Source organism: Anoplophora glabripennis, unplaced genomic scaffold (assembly GCF_000390285.2).
Source record: "Anoplophora glabripennis isolate ALB-LARVAE unplaced genomic scaffold, Agla_2.0 scaffold1432, whole genome shotgun sequence".
Taxonomy (NCBI): domain Eukaryota; kingdom Metazoa; phylum Arthropoda; class Insecta; order Coleoptera; family Cerambycidae; genus Anoplophora; species Anoplophora glabripennis.
This window is the reverse complement of record NW_019417506.1, coordinates 1-17663: the sequence shown is the minus strand read 5'-3', so window position 1 is coordinate 17663 and position 17663 is coordinate 1. Positions and strand designations below refer to the sequence as shown.

At 31.8% G+C, this 17663-nt stretch overlaps 1 protein-coding gene across 5 annotated transcripts in view; it reads left to right on the top strand.

Annotated features, from left to right (window-relative positions):
- Positions 1-16370, top strand: part of LOC108916327 (hexokinase type 2) — a 65227-nt gene extending 48857 nt beyond the window's left edge. For 2 of the 5 annotated variants that reach the window (XM_018722547.2, XM_018722549.1), the window contains exons 2-8: positions 4719-4881; positions 9882-10237; positions 12182-12281; positions 14371-14563; positions 14643-14848; positions 14920-15146; positions 15654-16370. In XM_018722547.2, the coding sequence (XP_018578063.1) occupies positions 4719-4881; positions 9882-10237; positions 12182-12281; positions 14371-14563; positions 14643-14848; positions 14920-15146; positions 15654-15749 (1341 nt within the window). In that variant the 3' untranslated portion in view covers positions 15750-16370. Of the gene's footprint in view, positions 1-2023; positions 2187-3108; positions 3187-4718; positions 4882-9881; positions 10238-11565; positions 11666-12181; positions 12282-14370; positions 14564-14642; positions 14849-14919; positions 15147-15653 lie in introns of those variants that run through there. The other 3 variants (XM_018722550.2, XM_018722551.1, XM_018722548.2) reach the window with 3 other exon arrangements.
- Positions 16371-17663: the final 1293 nt, after the last annotated feature.

Genomic DNA, 17663 nt, shown 5'->3' with positions numbered 1-17663 from the left:
TTGAATCTCAAACCATACACTGTCGCCTTCGGACCATTTTCCTAAATTTTCTTTTTTTTACTTTTTGTAACATTTTATTATTCGAAGATATTCCTTAAACTTAATTTATTAAGTTTAAGCTATTTAAGCTTATTAATTAAACTTAAACTAACTTTGTGATTACTTAACAAATTTGATGATGTAACAAACGAAATGTTTTTCCGTACCGTACTAGATCGCCACCCCCATGCCGTTTAATGGTGGTAATATTGGCCCCTGCGTCGGTTAACAGAGTGACGGAAGAACGTCGAAAGCAGTGTCTTGTACAAGTTTCCGGATGAGGCAAATTGACATAAGTTCCTTATTTTTTGACGCCAACCACTTGGTTAACACATTTTTCCCTGACATACTTTACAAAAAATCTTCCGACTTGTAGTAATTGCTGGACGTAAAGCACAGTATTTGCAGTATACATTCATTTGGTCTGGACTTGAAATCACAAAACATCTCGGAGTATGAGTTTTGGAATCGGGAATTCTTATAATAATAATTGAATCTTTGTCTTCTATATCATCGATCTTTATCTCATCTAACTCATCTCTTTCGTTAAAATTCTGGACTTTTTCGAATTTCCTTTATAAATATGGTATTAGTTTTGGAAATATTCTGATATTTACATTTTTTTTGGTATTCAGTGTACTTTTTAACATGGAATATACTGACCATAACAATGAAGGTTTAATTTTATTAATTTTATGTTCGAAATATGCCAGTAAAACCGCTTCAGACACTTTTTGAATTTTCTTCGAACTACACCAGCCTTTAAATTCGTTGTAGGCAATCTAGTATAAGCGCTAGCAAATCAACTTCCATTCTTAAACTCAAAAGTACTACCATTTCGCATTCTAGATACAAAAATAACTATTTAATTATGTATGTATAGGTAATAATTTAAATTTCAAAAAAATCAGTGGTGTAGAAATTCGCCTCCTGCTGTCTCTCATAAAATGTTATATTTCTCTACGAAGGATTTTTTTTATTTCTAAATATTACATTATATTTAGAATCGTATTTGCAATACAATTTTTATATTGTTTTGTGAAGGGAATAGTGTTTTTACATTAAAAAAATATCTGGAAAGTATTTCGTTTTGCAAATAAAACAAAATATGTTTTTCCTTTGAAATACAACAACTGCGAATCGAACTAGAAGGTGATGAAGATAATGATAAAGCTGATGTAGTGCTAATAAAGATTATGAAGAGGATGATGACGATGACGATGAAGATGAGGATAGCAATGAGGATAATATGCCAGCAGTCCAGCAGATAAATTATATACATTTATAATTAATGGACGGGTCTCCGACGGTCAGATTTTGCATATATTTGGCGTCGAATGTGGATCTTGTTAAATATTAAATCCTGATGTTAAACAATATTCAGTAGTATGTTCTTCTTATAGACAACTCTTGTTCTAATATTTATTTGCAAATAAATAAGTAATAGTGATGTAATATATTTTAGCAATGACAAAGATTAACAACTCAGTACAACGCAGGTGTTCCACTGCCAATTCAGGAAACAGTTACGAGTACGTGTCGAAACGATATCGAAAAATCTCGAAGATTTTTCCAGAATAATGATTTAAGATGTCAAAATTCGTTCTCGTGAAGAAGAAAACGGTTTTGCTTTTATTCAAGTTAATCCTAGGAGGATTGCAACAAACTGATTCAATATTATTACATTTTACATTTGTAAAACGAATCGTTTACCTGGGCTTTCGCAAGGTTGCAAGCGAGTAGGGGCCAGTGGGGCTTTTCGTATCTAATAAATTCCCTGTTTCGTAAGATCCAGGGCCTGAACCTACCTCGCGGTTCCCAAAAAGTTGCCACATATCGTACCAAGCCGCGGAAAGGACGTGACATCACACATGCAGACGTAACACACCTCTCGGCGCGGCCAATGGGCGTCGCCGGTCGAGAGGCTCGACAGGAGGGAGGGGGGCGAGGCCCCACGCCGCTCTCACTTATTGAATGATTCCGACTGGCATTCAGGACGCGCAACATTCAGCATTCGAGTTCTCGACGGAATACTGTTGTTCGAAGTGTGGTTACTTTTTATCAGTTTTGACGTGGTGCACAGAGATTTAGACGGTGTGTAACGGCTAGAAATGGGCTACAAGAGGCACGTACAGGCTACCCCATTGGTATGTTTATGTTTTTTTCTTTATAAACGGCGTTTTTCGCCCTCATCACGGGGTTGGCCGAAACTGGGGGTGTGTTAGCCGCTATCGATCGAGTAGAGAAACGGCCTGTTCAAGAGCGTTCTCGAACACATGGCAGGGCAGGATGTTCACGGGGCTATTTTTAAAATTATTAGAAACCTTGAGTGTCGGTTACATGCAGATGGAGGATATCAAAGTCAATTAAAAACGTTTCGTTTGAAAATCCGACCCGAAGGTGTGGATTGGAGGCGAGTGTGGTGAAACTGGAGATACTATTTACGTCAGATTCGAGTGCCTCTGACGTTACAGACTGTTTGTTTAAATGATAAAAAACCGTATGTAATGGAGGTGAAATAAATTTACATATATTTAAGTAGTATGCTAATTGGCAACGCGAGTGCTTCAACCTGTAAAAATGAAATATTTTTAAATGTTTTTTTGTTTGAAAAAATTGTAAAGGTGATACGAGCGCGTAATGTTTATTTCAGCATGTAATTTCTAGAAGTACACAGCAAAAATTAATATCTTGATATTATTTTCCGCTTTCCTTGAAATCAAGTAGGGCTCGGTTGCCATTTATTTGATCGCAAATCATAGCGAACCTTGTCGATAAATAATTAATTCAATCTCGAAGAACCTGTATCCTAAAATGAATATTAAATTTTATTTCCACACCCCCTGGACCCCAAATAACCTTAAATATTTTGAAACTTCTACGTTTAATAACGGAAGCAGGAAACGATGTTAGAAATTATAATACATGTACGTAACTTTGTTAAATAAAAATCGCTGTCGTAATAGTGCGAAATACCAATAACAGTAGGTATACTTACGGTTTCCCCACCACAACAATCGCTATCGCTAGTTGCAACGTTTCGGATTTGACAGGTGCAGCAGCAGTACGCAATGGTCATAGTTTTGTGAACGTTCGCAGTAAATTGAAGTGATTTAACTTGCGATGCAGTTTGAAAAAACAGCAGTAGTAAATATATTAATTTTTTATATATTTTCATATAAGTAAACATTTGGCCAAAATTACCAATACCATAATATGGTTTATTTCCAGTTGCGAAAAGTCGTTGAGTGAAGAAGCCATCTGTATAAATAATTTTTTTCGTTCATTTTTTCGTTCACAGATAACACGATTACTTTAATAATCTTTATAATTATTTCAATTTTAACTTGATTTGATGACACTTTGAGCAGTAATTACTTCAATATGAAACGAAATTAGCATGTGTAAAAAACTGAAGCATGTTATAGCAATTTTTTCATTATAGTATTAAAATTTGGATAATTATTTTGGTTGCACTCTGTATACTGTTATTATGTTTAAATCGGAACTTTTTTTTGGAATACAAGTAAAATAACAAAATTGTGGTTATAATTGATGGAAAAAGAACGCAACGGAAATGTCACATATGCAATTACAATCATCTTGTCAAAAAATCGCGGTGTCTTGCGAATCAAGGCAACGGAGGCAAATTCCAAAGAAAATTTTACAAATTTCGTTGATTTGTGACAGAACTCAGAACTATCAGATGACAGTGGGTTTATATGTCGTATTCTTCCCTATCGAGTTTATTACTATTCATATTGTTGCATCTAACATTTAACGTGTAGTGCAACACAAAAAATAAAATTTGTAAAAATTCCCCAAAATTGTTCTGTAATACTTCGTTTTATGCGAGCAAAATTTTATCGAACACTTATATTGCGAAATAAGAACATATTTGCATTCGCTCTAATATGAACCAGCCATAAAGGAAAATAGTATAAGATTTAGACTATTTTTATAAGCTGACAAATAAAAATTGAAGTCTGTCAATATTTTACCTAATTCCTAATAAACTTGAAATATTTGAACTTGTAAATAAGTATTAATTCAGATCTACACTCCGTCTGCTTACCAAACATTTACATACTAATAATAGATTCCCGCAGACTTAATATCTATAAATAAACATCTCTATCTATCCAGTATTCGATCCTTTATGAGCCTTCAAAGTTGACTTATTAACGATTGCAATACAATGGGGATTTTGTACGTTTTGCAACTGATAACATTGACACAATGGAGGTATGAAATATATTTATCGCTAAATTGAAGTGCGAAGTATGGTCACGTAATTCTAACTCCAGATTTTTCTGTTTATTTCCTTTTTTTTCGACAAGTTGTTTTCGATTTCAAGGCGTTAGAGGAAATCGATACCGATCGATACTACGATTGGAAACTTTTTAAACTCTGATAAAAACAAGATGAAACAAGCGAAATTAAAGCATCACAATTTATTATTTTGATCCTTGCTGTCGAGTGCTGATAATTTTATACACAAAATCTATTTTCTCAATGTCTGTGAAAGATTACAAACTCGACCACCAAAATTTACAAACGTCAAAGATTCAACTATACAACAGAAATACTTCAGTTTATTTTCACATGGCATGATGAAAATTGATCACATTAAAAAATCTATCTTGTGAAGGTTTCTACATGCAATTCATTTGTTTCAGATCCGCGACAAATGCCGTGAGCTAGTCCTGGACAATGACAAACTCCGGAAAATCATGGAGATTTTCCTGGACAACGTCCACAGGGGTTTGAAGAGGGAGACCCACGCTGATTCCATTGTCAAATGTTTTCCCACCTATGTGCAAGATTTACCAAATGGCACAGGTACAGCTAAAAATAGATACCATTATATGCATATTTAAAAATAATGTTACAGTAACATAACTAGGTACTAAAATTTATTTGGATGAAGAAATAGTTATTCCAAGTCTTTCATGACTTCATGAGGTTTTTTTTATAAATTGAAGGTCAACAACCGCTGGTTTCCGAGACATAGGGTTGAAGGTATATTTTACTCTCTCCATTATTGATTGACCAACAAAGTGATTTTAGATAAATTGTTAGCCCAAGTTTCATTTACCTATACGGAGACAACTGATATTGTATTTCCACGGACAGTTGCGATTTCTTTAAATCAATATGTATATTATATCCTAGAAACAACCTCTTAAAATTAGACTTAAAAACGCCCTGTATATATTATCGTGACCGAAATGTTTTATTTTATTGCATTTGAATATGTGTAGCATAATTTGCAACGAAAAGCACGACCTACATATGCATTAGTTCACAACTTTATATGCTGTTGTCGTTTTCAATTCTCCGAAATACCAAAGTAACCCAGCGGACTTCTCTTTCTATTTTTAATGCTCGTTTATCAACTTCGGTGGCAATTCAATTTTAATAAAGATTAAAGCAAATGCAGTGGTTTTCCCAGAATTACATCAAAAGCATGCTAGGGTTACTGTAAAAATATCTGATTAATAAAAAACGTATCGAAACTGAAATATTAAAAACAAACACGTACGAATGTTTTGAAGTTTTAGTATCTAATACAGGGTATCCCATTGAGATACCTATTAAATATACAGGGTATCCCATTTAAAACATATGTTTCCATAGCTCTTGTAACACAAATAACTGTTTTATTTTAGATTATATATATCCATTATCCAATGTATTATGGGCGTTACCTAACTTAATTTTGAATTAGTGATATTACCAGAGCAATGGAAGAATGCTTCTTAAGTGGGATACCGTATATATTTAATGACATTTCGAGATGTTATACAGAAAAATAAATATCTAAAAATTTATATAAATTATTCACTTTGTTTATCAGAAGTGGGATTGAAGTGTATGTGTATACCTACTCCAGTTTATTATTTTAATGGGTTGGTAAAAAAAATACCGTCAGGGCAGCATCTTTGCTCTGGCTTGAACAAAAACGTAGTAAATTAATATGGAAACGATTAAAGATTGAACCAGTTACACATTCAGCGCCTTGAACATGATTCCTAAATATATAAAATAGTTTGCGTCACAGTCGGATACGTCGAGATTGCAAGAATATTAGCGGGTCGGTCTGTATTCGCGTCACGTCCAAGGACAGCAATTATCATGTTTTATATATAGTTATGTAAAATACCGCGAAATCGCCATGTTAAAAAACTATAAAAGCAGCGGTAGAAAGATGTAATAAATTTTCAGCGCTACAAAAAAATAAGCTTTAAAGGTCCTCCACTTTCAGAATTTCTGCTTATTTTTTAATAGTTTAATCCAGGTAAATCAATTTATAGGCGTGTTGCAAGGGTCAATTTGATTTCAGAAGATATTACTGAATTTGTTATTTTAATTTCAATTGTATTGCAGAAAGTTATACTATACTCTTTATAGATATATGTGTTTCAGAAATGGTTAATTTAATTTCTCATGACAGGATATCTATTTTTTAAATCTTCGATAATTGAAGAAAGTGGGAGGCAACCGCCTTTGCCAGAATGAACAATTCGTCACAAATTAAACGATATTTCCATCCATAGAAAACAAAACATCCTTGTAAAAGTATTTTATAGATCTAAAATACCAATTGCAATATTATTTTAAAATTTTGATAACTAGAAACATAATTAACAATTCAAGTGTCTGGCGGTATTTGCCAAATTTAACAGACGATTCTGCTGCTGCTGCTGTTAGCCGTGTCTGTCATTTAGTAGATGAATGTGGCAACAGTGCAACAGTGGCAACACTGTAGGAATTGTTCTCATGTTGCCAATGCAATAAACTAAAATACATATTCTAAAATTTACTACAGTTAACATTGAATTTCAGATTTTCGCTTAATGACGTCATATTTTAATTTTTTAAGTCGAAATGAAAAAGGAAAATATACGATCTCATTTTTTTAACCTACTTTCCGTTTCTGATGTATTTAAAAAGTTGGAAGGACTCTTTATTGATTAAAACATATTTTAGAAAGCATCAACATTATTCCAAACCATAGGCGCCGACTTTTAAAACTTTTGTCGGGTGCTCGGTTGCCCTATAAGCATTTTTGCCAGATAACATTAAAAAGCAAGAGAAATGAGTCGTCATTTGAAATAACACGAGGTAAAAGATTTAAAATACGTATTTCTCCAAATTAGATTTTATGAAAAACTTTTTAAAAAATATATCGAAATTAATTAAACTTGTCAAAATAAATAAACTTTATTACTGTTTCGATACAAATTTCAAAAATTTAACAGTTAATAATTTTAACAAAAAATAAACTTCTATGGAATAACAAGTGAAAATATAAATATATGTATGTACTATGTATATATTAAAAGAAATACTTTCTAACAAAACTGATAATAATTCTTGCGGGTGCTCCGCACCTGACAAATTTTCTGAATCAGTTTTTTTCCGTTTTCTGTTTTCTGAATAACATTTGTAACATGTGTAGGCAGTACTATTATTGATACGCCAAAGTGAATTAAAATAATAAGCCAAAGGGTTAAGAACATTGATTGTGAGAGTGAAATTAGTAAAATTTCAAAAAAGATTTTTTTAAAGCTCCGAGATTACAATAAAATTTGTGGATTTATTTTATTCGAAATCCTTATCAAATTTAACTGTTTCGACGAAAGAATTTCTGAGGTTTAATTGCTGCATTTATCGAACAATGAGTTTCAGGCAAAGATTTTTATGAGTGTTTGTTAATTTGGCAATTTCAAGGCTTAGATAACGTTATTACAGTATGAATTGTTCGGGGATTTATTTAAACCGTTCAGCTATTGGTCTTGTACTGTCAGGTATTGGGAAAATTTAATTACCGTAATTGCAGATTACACACGTTTTATGACTTGATTTCAGTTGCGACTTAAATATCAGTTTATATAAAAATGCCTTTAGAATCACTAATATTTACTTGCATTTGGCTACATTTGTTGCCAAAGCGTTTTGCATGTATCTACTAACTGAAAAATATTGAAACTTTGTGCTTACTTGAAGCACTTGATAATAAATATTTTAAAACATATTTCTTTAAATTATACATTTTTGTGCGGTTTAATGACAAGTCTACATATTTCAAGCTCGTTAGAAGTCAACTTCATAGAATAACACTTCAAGTTTTTCCTGTATGTTTGCGTCGTGTAAACACGCCTTTACAAAAAATACGTGTAGGTCAGTCAGTGAAAGCGACCATACGCTAAACTTTTGTCAATTTGAGGTCCCATACGGGTAAAAAAGCTGTACGAAAATAGTGATTTTGCCGATTTGAAATGAAAAATGCTTTGAAGGGTTAGTATATCTAATAGTTTACAACACCAATCAGTATATATTTGCCTGTAAATACAGATATTATTCGTTTAACAAATATATTTGTCAAGTTTTAAGTAAACAATTTTTTCATTTATTGGCCTCTATTTAAGAGTAAAGGCACAAAGGTAAAAAAGGCAAAAGGTAAATGCTGCTGAGACACACAGGTCAGAAATAGCTGTATCTGTTCTATAAGCACAAGCACTTGTATTTCTTGTGAAGAAAATATGTTCCGGCGACTTTGTAAAGTTTGCTACAAAAACATATTCTCATAAATAGATAAAAGTAGGTAATTGAAGTAGTAGTATCAGCCATAGACAAGAGTGTCAGGATTTATAGTGTTTTGTAAAGAATGGATCAAGGCTTACTAGTAAACATGCCTTAACCAAAATGTTGCTTCTAGCAGTCTACAGGATCTTAAAATTAAAATAAAAAAACAATTTTGTCAGCATATAAAATAAAAAATTTAAAGAGATGTTTTTTAGAATGATATCAAAAAATACCTCACTGGTGGGGTATATATTATCTAAACCTCTTTGTTCTGTATTTATCCAGTTTGAACAAAAAATGATGAAAACTTACTTAAATTTGAATAAAATTAGTAAGCACTAATTGAAAGTCAAAAAAACCCCAACCCTTCCAAAAATAAATCTAACTTTTCAAGTTACTGCTTGACAAAACACACGTTTTATTTTATTTTTTATATATTCTAAAAAGTAAACATTTTGTAGTCGAGCAAAATATCTTCATAATATTGTTTGCATTATTGTTGTTGATAAATGCACAACAAAAAATTTTATACCATATTTATGCCACCAGTAACATGTAACTAATTAAAATTAATAATAATAATAATAATAATAATAATAATTTTATATTAACAAAATTATTATTTTTTAATTGTAACAAACATAATGTAATATCTGTGAAAGATTACTGGAACTATTATGTACACTGTATTATGTACATAATAAAAGAATTTGAATGTAATTCTCTCAAAAAGTTACTAAAGTAAAATTTAAACCTCTAAATATACAGGGTGCCCTAGAAATAAGGGCCAAAATTTTAGCGAAGTATTTAGCTTATCAAAAATAGTAACTGTCGTCTAATAAATTTTGAAATCTCACATTCTTGTTTGGTATTTTATATCCCTTAAAATAACGCTAACAAGTTACAATATGGATTAAGGATTAAAATGAACAATGCAAATGTTTTATGAATTTTTTTCCTCTGTTTCTTTATTATTAAATCAATCAAGTGAATAGATTTTTTTTTACCAGTGGCTGTTAACAAAAATTTTAAATTTTTAAGAAGTATACTTATATCTTAAAAAACAAGAGGTTTTCTAAAAAAAAGTTACTAGATAAAAATACATAGAGCTTTTGCTTAGATAACAGAGTGATTCAAATTTGGGCACATAATTCTAGGACACCCTGTATGTACATAACTATAGACCACCCTTTGTTGATCAGAAGTACAACAGAAGCAACGACGTTCTAAAACAAATCGTTTCTTTTCAGAAACCGGGAAATTTCTGGCCCTCGACCTTGGGGGGACCAACTTCAGAGTGCTGCTGATCGAACTCAGTGGTGAACACTTTGAAATGAAGTCCAAGATCTTTGCCATACCGCAGCACATAATGCTGGGCTCTGGTGAACAGCTATTCGATCACATTGCAGAATGTCTGGCGATCTTCGTCAAAGAAGAACAAGTGGCCGATCAAAGACTACCCCTAGGTTTCACTTTCAGTTTCCCTCTAGCACAGAAAGGTCTAACCAAAGGCATCTTGGAAAGATGGACCAAGGGCTTCAACTGTTCTAATGTAGTGGGAAATGATGTGGTACAAATGTTAAACGAAGCCATCGACAGGAGAGGTGTAAGTAGGATTAAATTTATTTGTTCCCTTACTTTTACTTATATGAAAATAAATGCAAAAAAAAAAGAAAAATCCAAGCTATGGAAAGAACCATTAGAATAGTTAGGATAGGCTGTAAGTTTGAAAATAATAGAAAAGAGCTACTATAGTTAATTCAAAGATTAATATTTTTTGTGCAACAAAGTAATCATAAGAAGCATTGCTATTATAGTGTTTATATGAATTTAAAAGGATACATAATTGTGAAACAGAAAAAAATATATAGCTTACAAGATAGTGGGAACCTTATTCGAAAGTTTTATATCACTGCATTTATTTTATTGCAATGCTTGATAAAAAAATGCTCCCTTGCATAAGATGAATCAGTGCTGCGGTAATGTCAAAGTAAACATTGCAATAAATATTTTGCTTTTATTGTGCTACATAAAAATTCCCAACTAAAATTAAAACACTATATAATATTGTAAAATTATTTGCAATAAATTACAAAATATATTTTTTTTAAAATATAAAATTGTTCTTCAAGATATTTTTCTTCTATTTATTATTTGTAATGAGAAAATGTCATCTTTATAAAAATTCCTGCTTCTTCTCAAACTTAAAAATATTACTACTTTCTTGATTGACGGGGTTTTGTAAAAGAAATAATGTACCTCATTTCATATCACTTAGAAACTACCAATGGCTTGGACACAAGTCATGATTCGTATAATTAATTCAGATTTAACAAAAATGATAATTAATTAAAAGCTTATGAATTCAGACAGGGGCTTCTAGGAGGTTATAAAATTTTACTGCATTTCCTGTTCCTTTATTAAATTATGGATGTATTGTTGAGTTATTCTGAAATCCTTGGTATTATAACCTTCTAGATGTTTCCCTAAATTAAAACACCCTTTAGGAAATATCAAGAAAAGCAATACTGTTTCATATGTTATAATTATTTACAACTTTCTTGGAATTACTAACAATATCTACAATATCTCGTGACACTATTTGACATTTGAAAAGATTGGAGTACTTTGCTTAGGCGCTTTTAAATTTTTCAAAAAATTTACACATAAAATTAAGGAAGAAGTAACATTTTTAGATCTTTACGGACAAGCAAGAATTTGTATAAAGAATGACATTTTCTCATGGATTTTCAAAAATGCATGCACCTAAACGTAAAAAGTAAAACACAATTCGTGGATGAGATATGGAATTATATTCCATATAAAATTATCGGTAAAAGAACACATTTCATTGTTAATTTTTATTCAATTTTTCTGACTGTTTATATCTCACGAAAGCTCATTTGTGAACAATGGGTCTGAACTGAATTTCAGGACTTTTCCATATCAGTCATGGCGATATTAAACGACTCCACAGGCACACTAATGTCCTGTGCCTGGTTAAATCCCAGATGCCGCATAGGTGTAATCGCTGGTGAGTTTATCCGTACAACAGAGGAGTAAATGCATTTTAAACTTTAGATGCAACTTGCGGCGCATGACTGGATATGGTTGTAATATTAATTATTAGTGCACCAAATCGCATCCTTCATTCTCTTCTACGTTTCAATCTGCAACTGTCCCCTTTTAACCATAATTTATTGCATAATCCTTAACAAAACTTGGTAGAAATTTGAATCTACAGAAACAATATTAGTGTTGGCTATTACAGAATTATACAAATTTATTATTTGTAAATTTTTTCTCATTGATTTCTTAATTGCGTTACTATTACGTACCAAAAAAATTTAAAAAATTTATTGATGGTATAAGTAATGTCCTTTATCACAGCAGTAATTATTGTTTTGGACATCGACGCCTAATTGATCATTGAAATTGTTTAAATCATCCTATTTTAAATTTAAATTATGCCTACATTTCCTCCCCATACGCTTCATAGTTGATTTTGGCTCTCATTTTAATGCATGTCTTTTTATCTTTTTATTTATAGGACGTGCAAATTCAGGTTTGTGCGATTTTAAATGATACCACCGGGACCCTAATGTCTTGTGCTTGGAAAAATCACAATACGAGGATTGGGCTTATAGTTGGTAGGTGTTGAGTTTTAACTGGTGGTGGACAGTGGTAACCGTACTCCTATACTATACATATTACTATATACACATAGAGAATAATTAATGTAGCTCAAATTATGTATGATTTAAACAGATTTCAAAATAGGTGAATGGAGTAATAAAAGTAAAAAACATATCTAAAAAATATACCAAAATGTACATTTATTTTTTTATAACAATTTTTTTAAATACACAAAAACATCTGCTTTTGTAAATCACATTCTTGCTTATTTCTTTTGTTTTAAAAAAATCTTTTTCAAATAGCTATCGCTTGTATTTCAGCATGTATTTAGAATGCAACTTTATGATAAATATAAATAACAAGTAGAACGGTATAATTTACTCTCAAGTCAATAATTTTGGTAGTGAATCTTAGTTTGAAATTAAATAAAGGTTGCAATGTTTTACATTCTCTCAAAAATAAAAGAAGTTTATATGAATGTAAGGTGTTTCACAAATCTAACTGTTAAAAAATAATTTCTAAATTTGATTCAGGGGCCTCTGAAAGTATTTGCGGATAAATATTGCACTAAACTTTTTTCTATGCAGACTTTTCAAAACTGTTTGAAAGATTTTGGACAATTTTACAGCAAAAAGACACTCTTGTACTATTTCGACAAATACCATTTTGAAATAAAAGTAATTTAAATATAACAAGTGTAACAAAATTTGTGCTATACATGCTTTGATGAGATGATTTTCAAACAGTTGAAACTCATTCTGAAAAATGATGATTTAAGGTGTTACAATAAATTAACAATTCATAAATCATGAGTTTTGGAAAAACAATTGAATAAAAAGGTTTGAGTATGGATGTGATATAACCTACAAAGTATATGTCATATCTTAGTTGTCAATGTTCAGTGGTTACGGGCACAAAGCATTGCTTTGTAACTACTGTTAAAAAATGACCTTGTAATCTGTAGGTAGGTACCATGAAAGCATGGTTAATGTCGCACTATCGCACTAGGTGAAATAAACTGTTTTAGCTAATGATACTGTGGGAAAGAATTACATGACAGCATTGAATTATATAATTTAATAGTGGGTATAATTTAATATTGGAGGTTCACAATGTTAAAAACAGACACATCCAAACTATTTGAAGCAGAATATGTAAACATTCAGTTAAATAATAGGCTTTGAAAACTATTAATAAATACTGTATTTGTTGAGATAATTTAAAAATTCTTAAAACTAATTTGTCCAGAATACTATTGTACGATGAAAGTGCCAGCTGTACGAGCAATTTTGCTAATAACTCGTATTTTTTAAAAGTTTCTGTTCAAATCCTATAATACCATTGTCGTCAACCTTTTGACATACTATACTATGCTATGGACATGTTATTACAGAAAACTTTTTATTTAGGCAACTCATCTTCTCTGTCCCTTTGTTACTAAATAAAAGAAGGAAGACAGTGGTGTATAATTAATAGACTGAGCAATTAAAACATAGTTTTCACACCATCTGCAAATTTCGTATCATTTTATATTTTTTAAATTGCCAATTAAGATTCCATACAAAAATTAAAAAATATGTTATGGTAATATCTGAAAAGGTGGCAAACACTCTATTGTACTCTTATCTTAGTGATTTTCTTTAACTTCATTTTTGTCTATTATTCTATATTTTTGACGTGTGGTTCTTCATGACTGAAAAAATTTTTTAAACTATTTTACTCGGAATGACAAGAACATTTTTACTATAAATTTTTCCAAAAATTTTTTAATAATTCCTTGTAAAAAAACTAGCAAAATTTAGGCCTTCATTAAATTATTCATCCGTTAGATTGAAAAACTAATAAAAATCCACTTATCAGTTTGTTTGTTTTTTATAGATGTCTAGAAAAACCTACTTTCAGATACTCACTTTTAACAGCTTGTGGCTTCACCACCTATTTATATAAACTTTTTTTCTTACTTTCTGTAAAATATTGCAGTCTAACTTTCAGGAAAAAATAAAAACACTTAAATTTTAGTATAAAATCAAGTATTCACTATAAAAATTATAATGCAAATCGTACCTAATAGTGGAACTAATCAGTGAATTTTAATTTCGATAGGTACCGGAAGTAACGCCTGTTATGTGGAACGACAAGAGAATGCAGAGATGTGGGATGATGTGGATATGGGATCGGGAAAAGTTTCTATTAATTTGGAGTGGGGCGCTTTTGGTGATGACGGAGCGTTAGACTTTGTTAGATGCGAGTACGATGAAGATGTCGATAAAAACTCCATCAACCCTGGCAAACAAAAGTAAGTACAATCCTTAACTTGAGCACATATACCCTCAATGCACGTGGTTTTCTTACAATGTGTCTTCTTATTTTTTCAGGCATGAAAAGATGATATCTGGTATGTATATGGGCGAATTGGTCCGGTTAGCACTTGAAAGGTTTACCAAAGAAGGTCTGTTATTTGGGGGAAAAGGCTCTGACATGTTGTTTGAAAGGGGCAGGTTCTACACGAAGTACGTATCGGAAATCGAAAGTGATCCACCAGGCGTCTTTAACAACCTTAGAGAAATATGTGAAGAATTAGGTAATTATCTACTACAGATGCTTTTTTGACCTGGAGTCAGAGCGGAAAGTTCATTAGTATTTTCATTTTAGGACTGAAGCATGCATCAGAACAAGATTACATTAACATCAGGTACATATGTGAATGTATATCGAGGAGATCTGCACATCTCGTGTCGGCGGGTTTAGCAACATTATTGAATAAAATTGGCGAGAAGAAAGTCACGATTGGCATTGATGGGTCTGTCTACAGGTTCCACCCACACTTTCACAATTTAATGATGGAAAAAATTAAGGAACTGTGTGATCCCAGTATTGAGGTATGTTCCACTTTATAATGTCAGTCTTTTAAACATCCCTTTTGCTGTGCACAGATTGAAAATGTGTAGAATATTCTAACCTCACAATTTAGCGGAAAAAAATTAAATTGAATAAAACTAGATGTTTTTTAAGTCCATATCACAGCTTCAGGAGATTATGACATAGATCATTTAAAAGCAAAAAGCCATAATAATCCAAAAATTTGATAAATAATTAAAAATAAAGTAAATCATTATATACAAAGTATTGGCTGTTTGTTTTTTTGCCCACATAAGACAATGTTTGAACAAATGTTCCTGATTTAACATATTTTCAAATTAGTCAAAAACTTTGTTATTGGGGCAGTTTTTCTATTTTTGCTCTTTAAAAGTCCTTGTGCATTCAAGCGTTACTAACCCAGAGTATAGTTTTTTTCTCCTAAACATGGTCGTAGGACTATCCGATAGCAAGAATATCATAACACCCTGTGTTTTTTATATCTATTTAAAATTACATCCATTTTCCAGTTCGACCTCATGTTGTCCGAGGACGGCAGCGGTCGTGGAGCAGCTCTAGTGGCGGCAGTGGCCGCCAGGCTATACAACCAGAACTCACGAACATAACAACTAAGTAGATACAGTTTAAATTTAAATAGGTTACAATTTTATTTAAAAGAGCTTCACCTTATAAATATTATTTATAGTAACATTTTTGGGTTCTTATAGACTGCATTTTAGAAACTTTTCAAGCTGGACTATTTCGAACCATCACTGTGTGTGTTTTACACAAAATGGGATCCCAAAATTATGACATCTCGATTGTTTCGTCAGTGATAATTTTGGGAAAGAACTTTTATAATGAAGCAGTTACATTCTTAAGATACAAATTTATGCAGATTCTTTCGTTTTTATTTTGATAGTTTTTTTTTAGTATGATTGTGGTTATTACGCATTGCCTTTCTTTAACAAATTTAAAAAATACTCTAAAACAAATGTACAATATATTAGTTCTTAAAATTTATTCTATATATTTTTGCAACTGCCAGACTTATAAAAAATATCTTCTCATCACGTGACGTTGTGATCATAAAACGTTGTTAATTGTATAAATTATTTTTTTGTTTGTACATAGATTTTTTATTGAGGTACTTGATTTATATAGATACTTAATGACATTGTTTTTATACAAAGGCAATGGTTTATATATTGTAAAAATATTTTATGAATGTCATAAATGGCTATGTATATAAATTTGTTTTTATTTAACCTATCCTCTTATAATTCATTCTGATATCAGTGCATCTAGGTATAAACTGTTTCTCAACTGTATCAAAAGTACTAGAATTTTTTTTATACAAATAATTAAAAATGCACCGGAGCAAGCAAGCTATTTTGACAATTTGATAGTTTCTCGTCCATATAAGGTGGAAATCCGATAGATGGCCAAAGTAGTAGGTATACTGTTTTAGGCACTGATAATTTTTTTGTTTTGAGTAACGGAGATTAGTCGAACCAAATTATACATGTTTTTTTTTATGGTCATGTTAATCATTTTATCCCTAAGTACTTTGATGTCCTTACCTATCACCTTTTCATACAATATATACTTATTAAATAAAGAGAGATCTTGAATTACTTACTAGTGAAAAGCAGCATATTCATCGCTTGGGAAGATACACGATCACCATTCATTTTTAACATTTTGGAACAAGTTTCACCGAGTTATTTTTCTTTAGAAATTCAAACACTAAACAGATATAATTAATTTATTCTCACTATATTAAAATTAACACAAACGCATAAGACTAACTAAGTAATGCATAGAATTTAAAACACTTAATTTTATAAAGCACGCTAAGTACATACATCCGCCATGATCAACATTTAAAAAGGCAAAATCAAGCGCGCTGGGTCACTTAGAACGGACAACTACGGTAACGGAGAGTAAAATTGTGCTATGATGGAAGAATTAAAAAGTATAAGCTAATAAGCTGCTTTCCAATTGACGAAAAACCTCAGGAACAGTTTAGGCATTCCCGAGAGAACACTATAGGAGTAGTTCTATGGCAATTAGAATACGAAAAGTGAAATTGAAGTTGTCTAGTAAATTTAGTAGTGATCCAGTTGAAGCGCCGTTATTTTTGTAGAATCTCCTCCTGTCAGGGTTTGCCTCAGCTGGCAGGGGGCCTCTTCTGGCGCTCTTCTTGTCACTTCTAAGGTATACTCTAAATCTTTTTTCGCCGGCCTGTCTAATCCCGCAGAGGGCGTCATCATCGCGGAAGGTTATAGGCGACCATCCAGCCAAATGACTCGGTGGACTGGTGCCTACCCGCTGGAAAACAGCAAACATAATCCTTATCCCAAAACCCAACAAAGATCACACCATCCCATCCAACTACCGGCCCAATAGCCTGCTCTCGGCTATGAGCAAAGTGGTAGAAAAAATTATCCTAACTCTTCTAAGAACCCACTCCCAAGAACTGCAAGTCATCCCAGACGAGCAGTCATCCCAGTTCGCCTTCCGACCCAATCACTCCA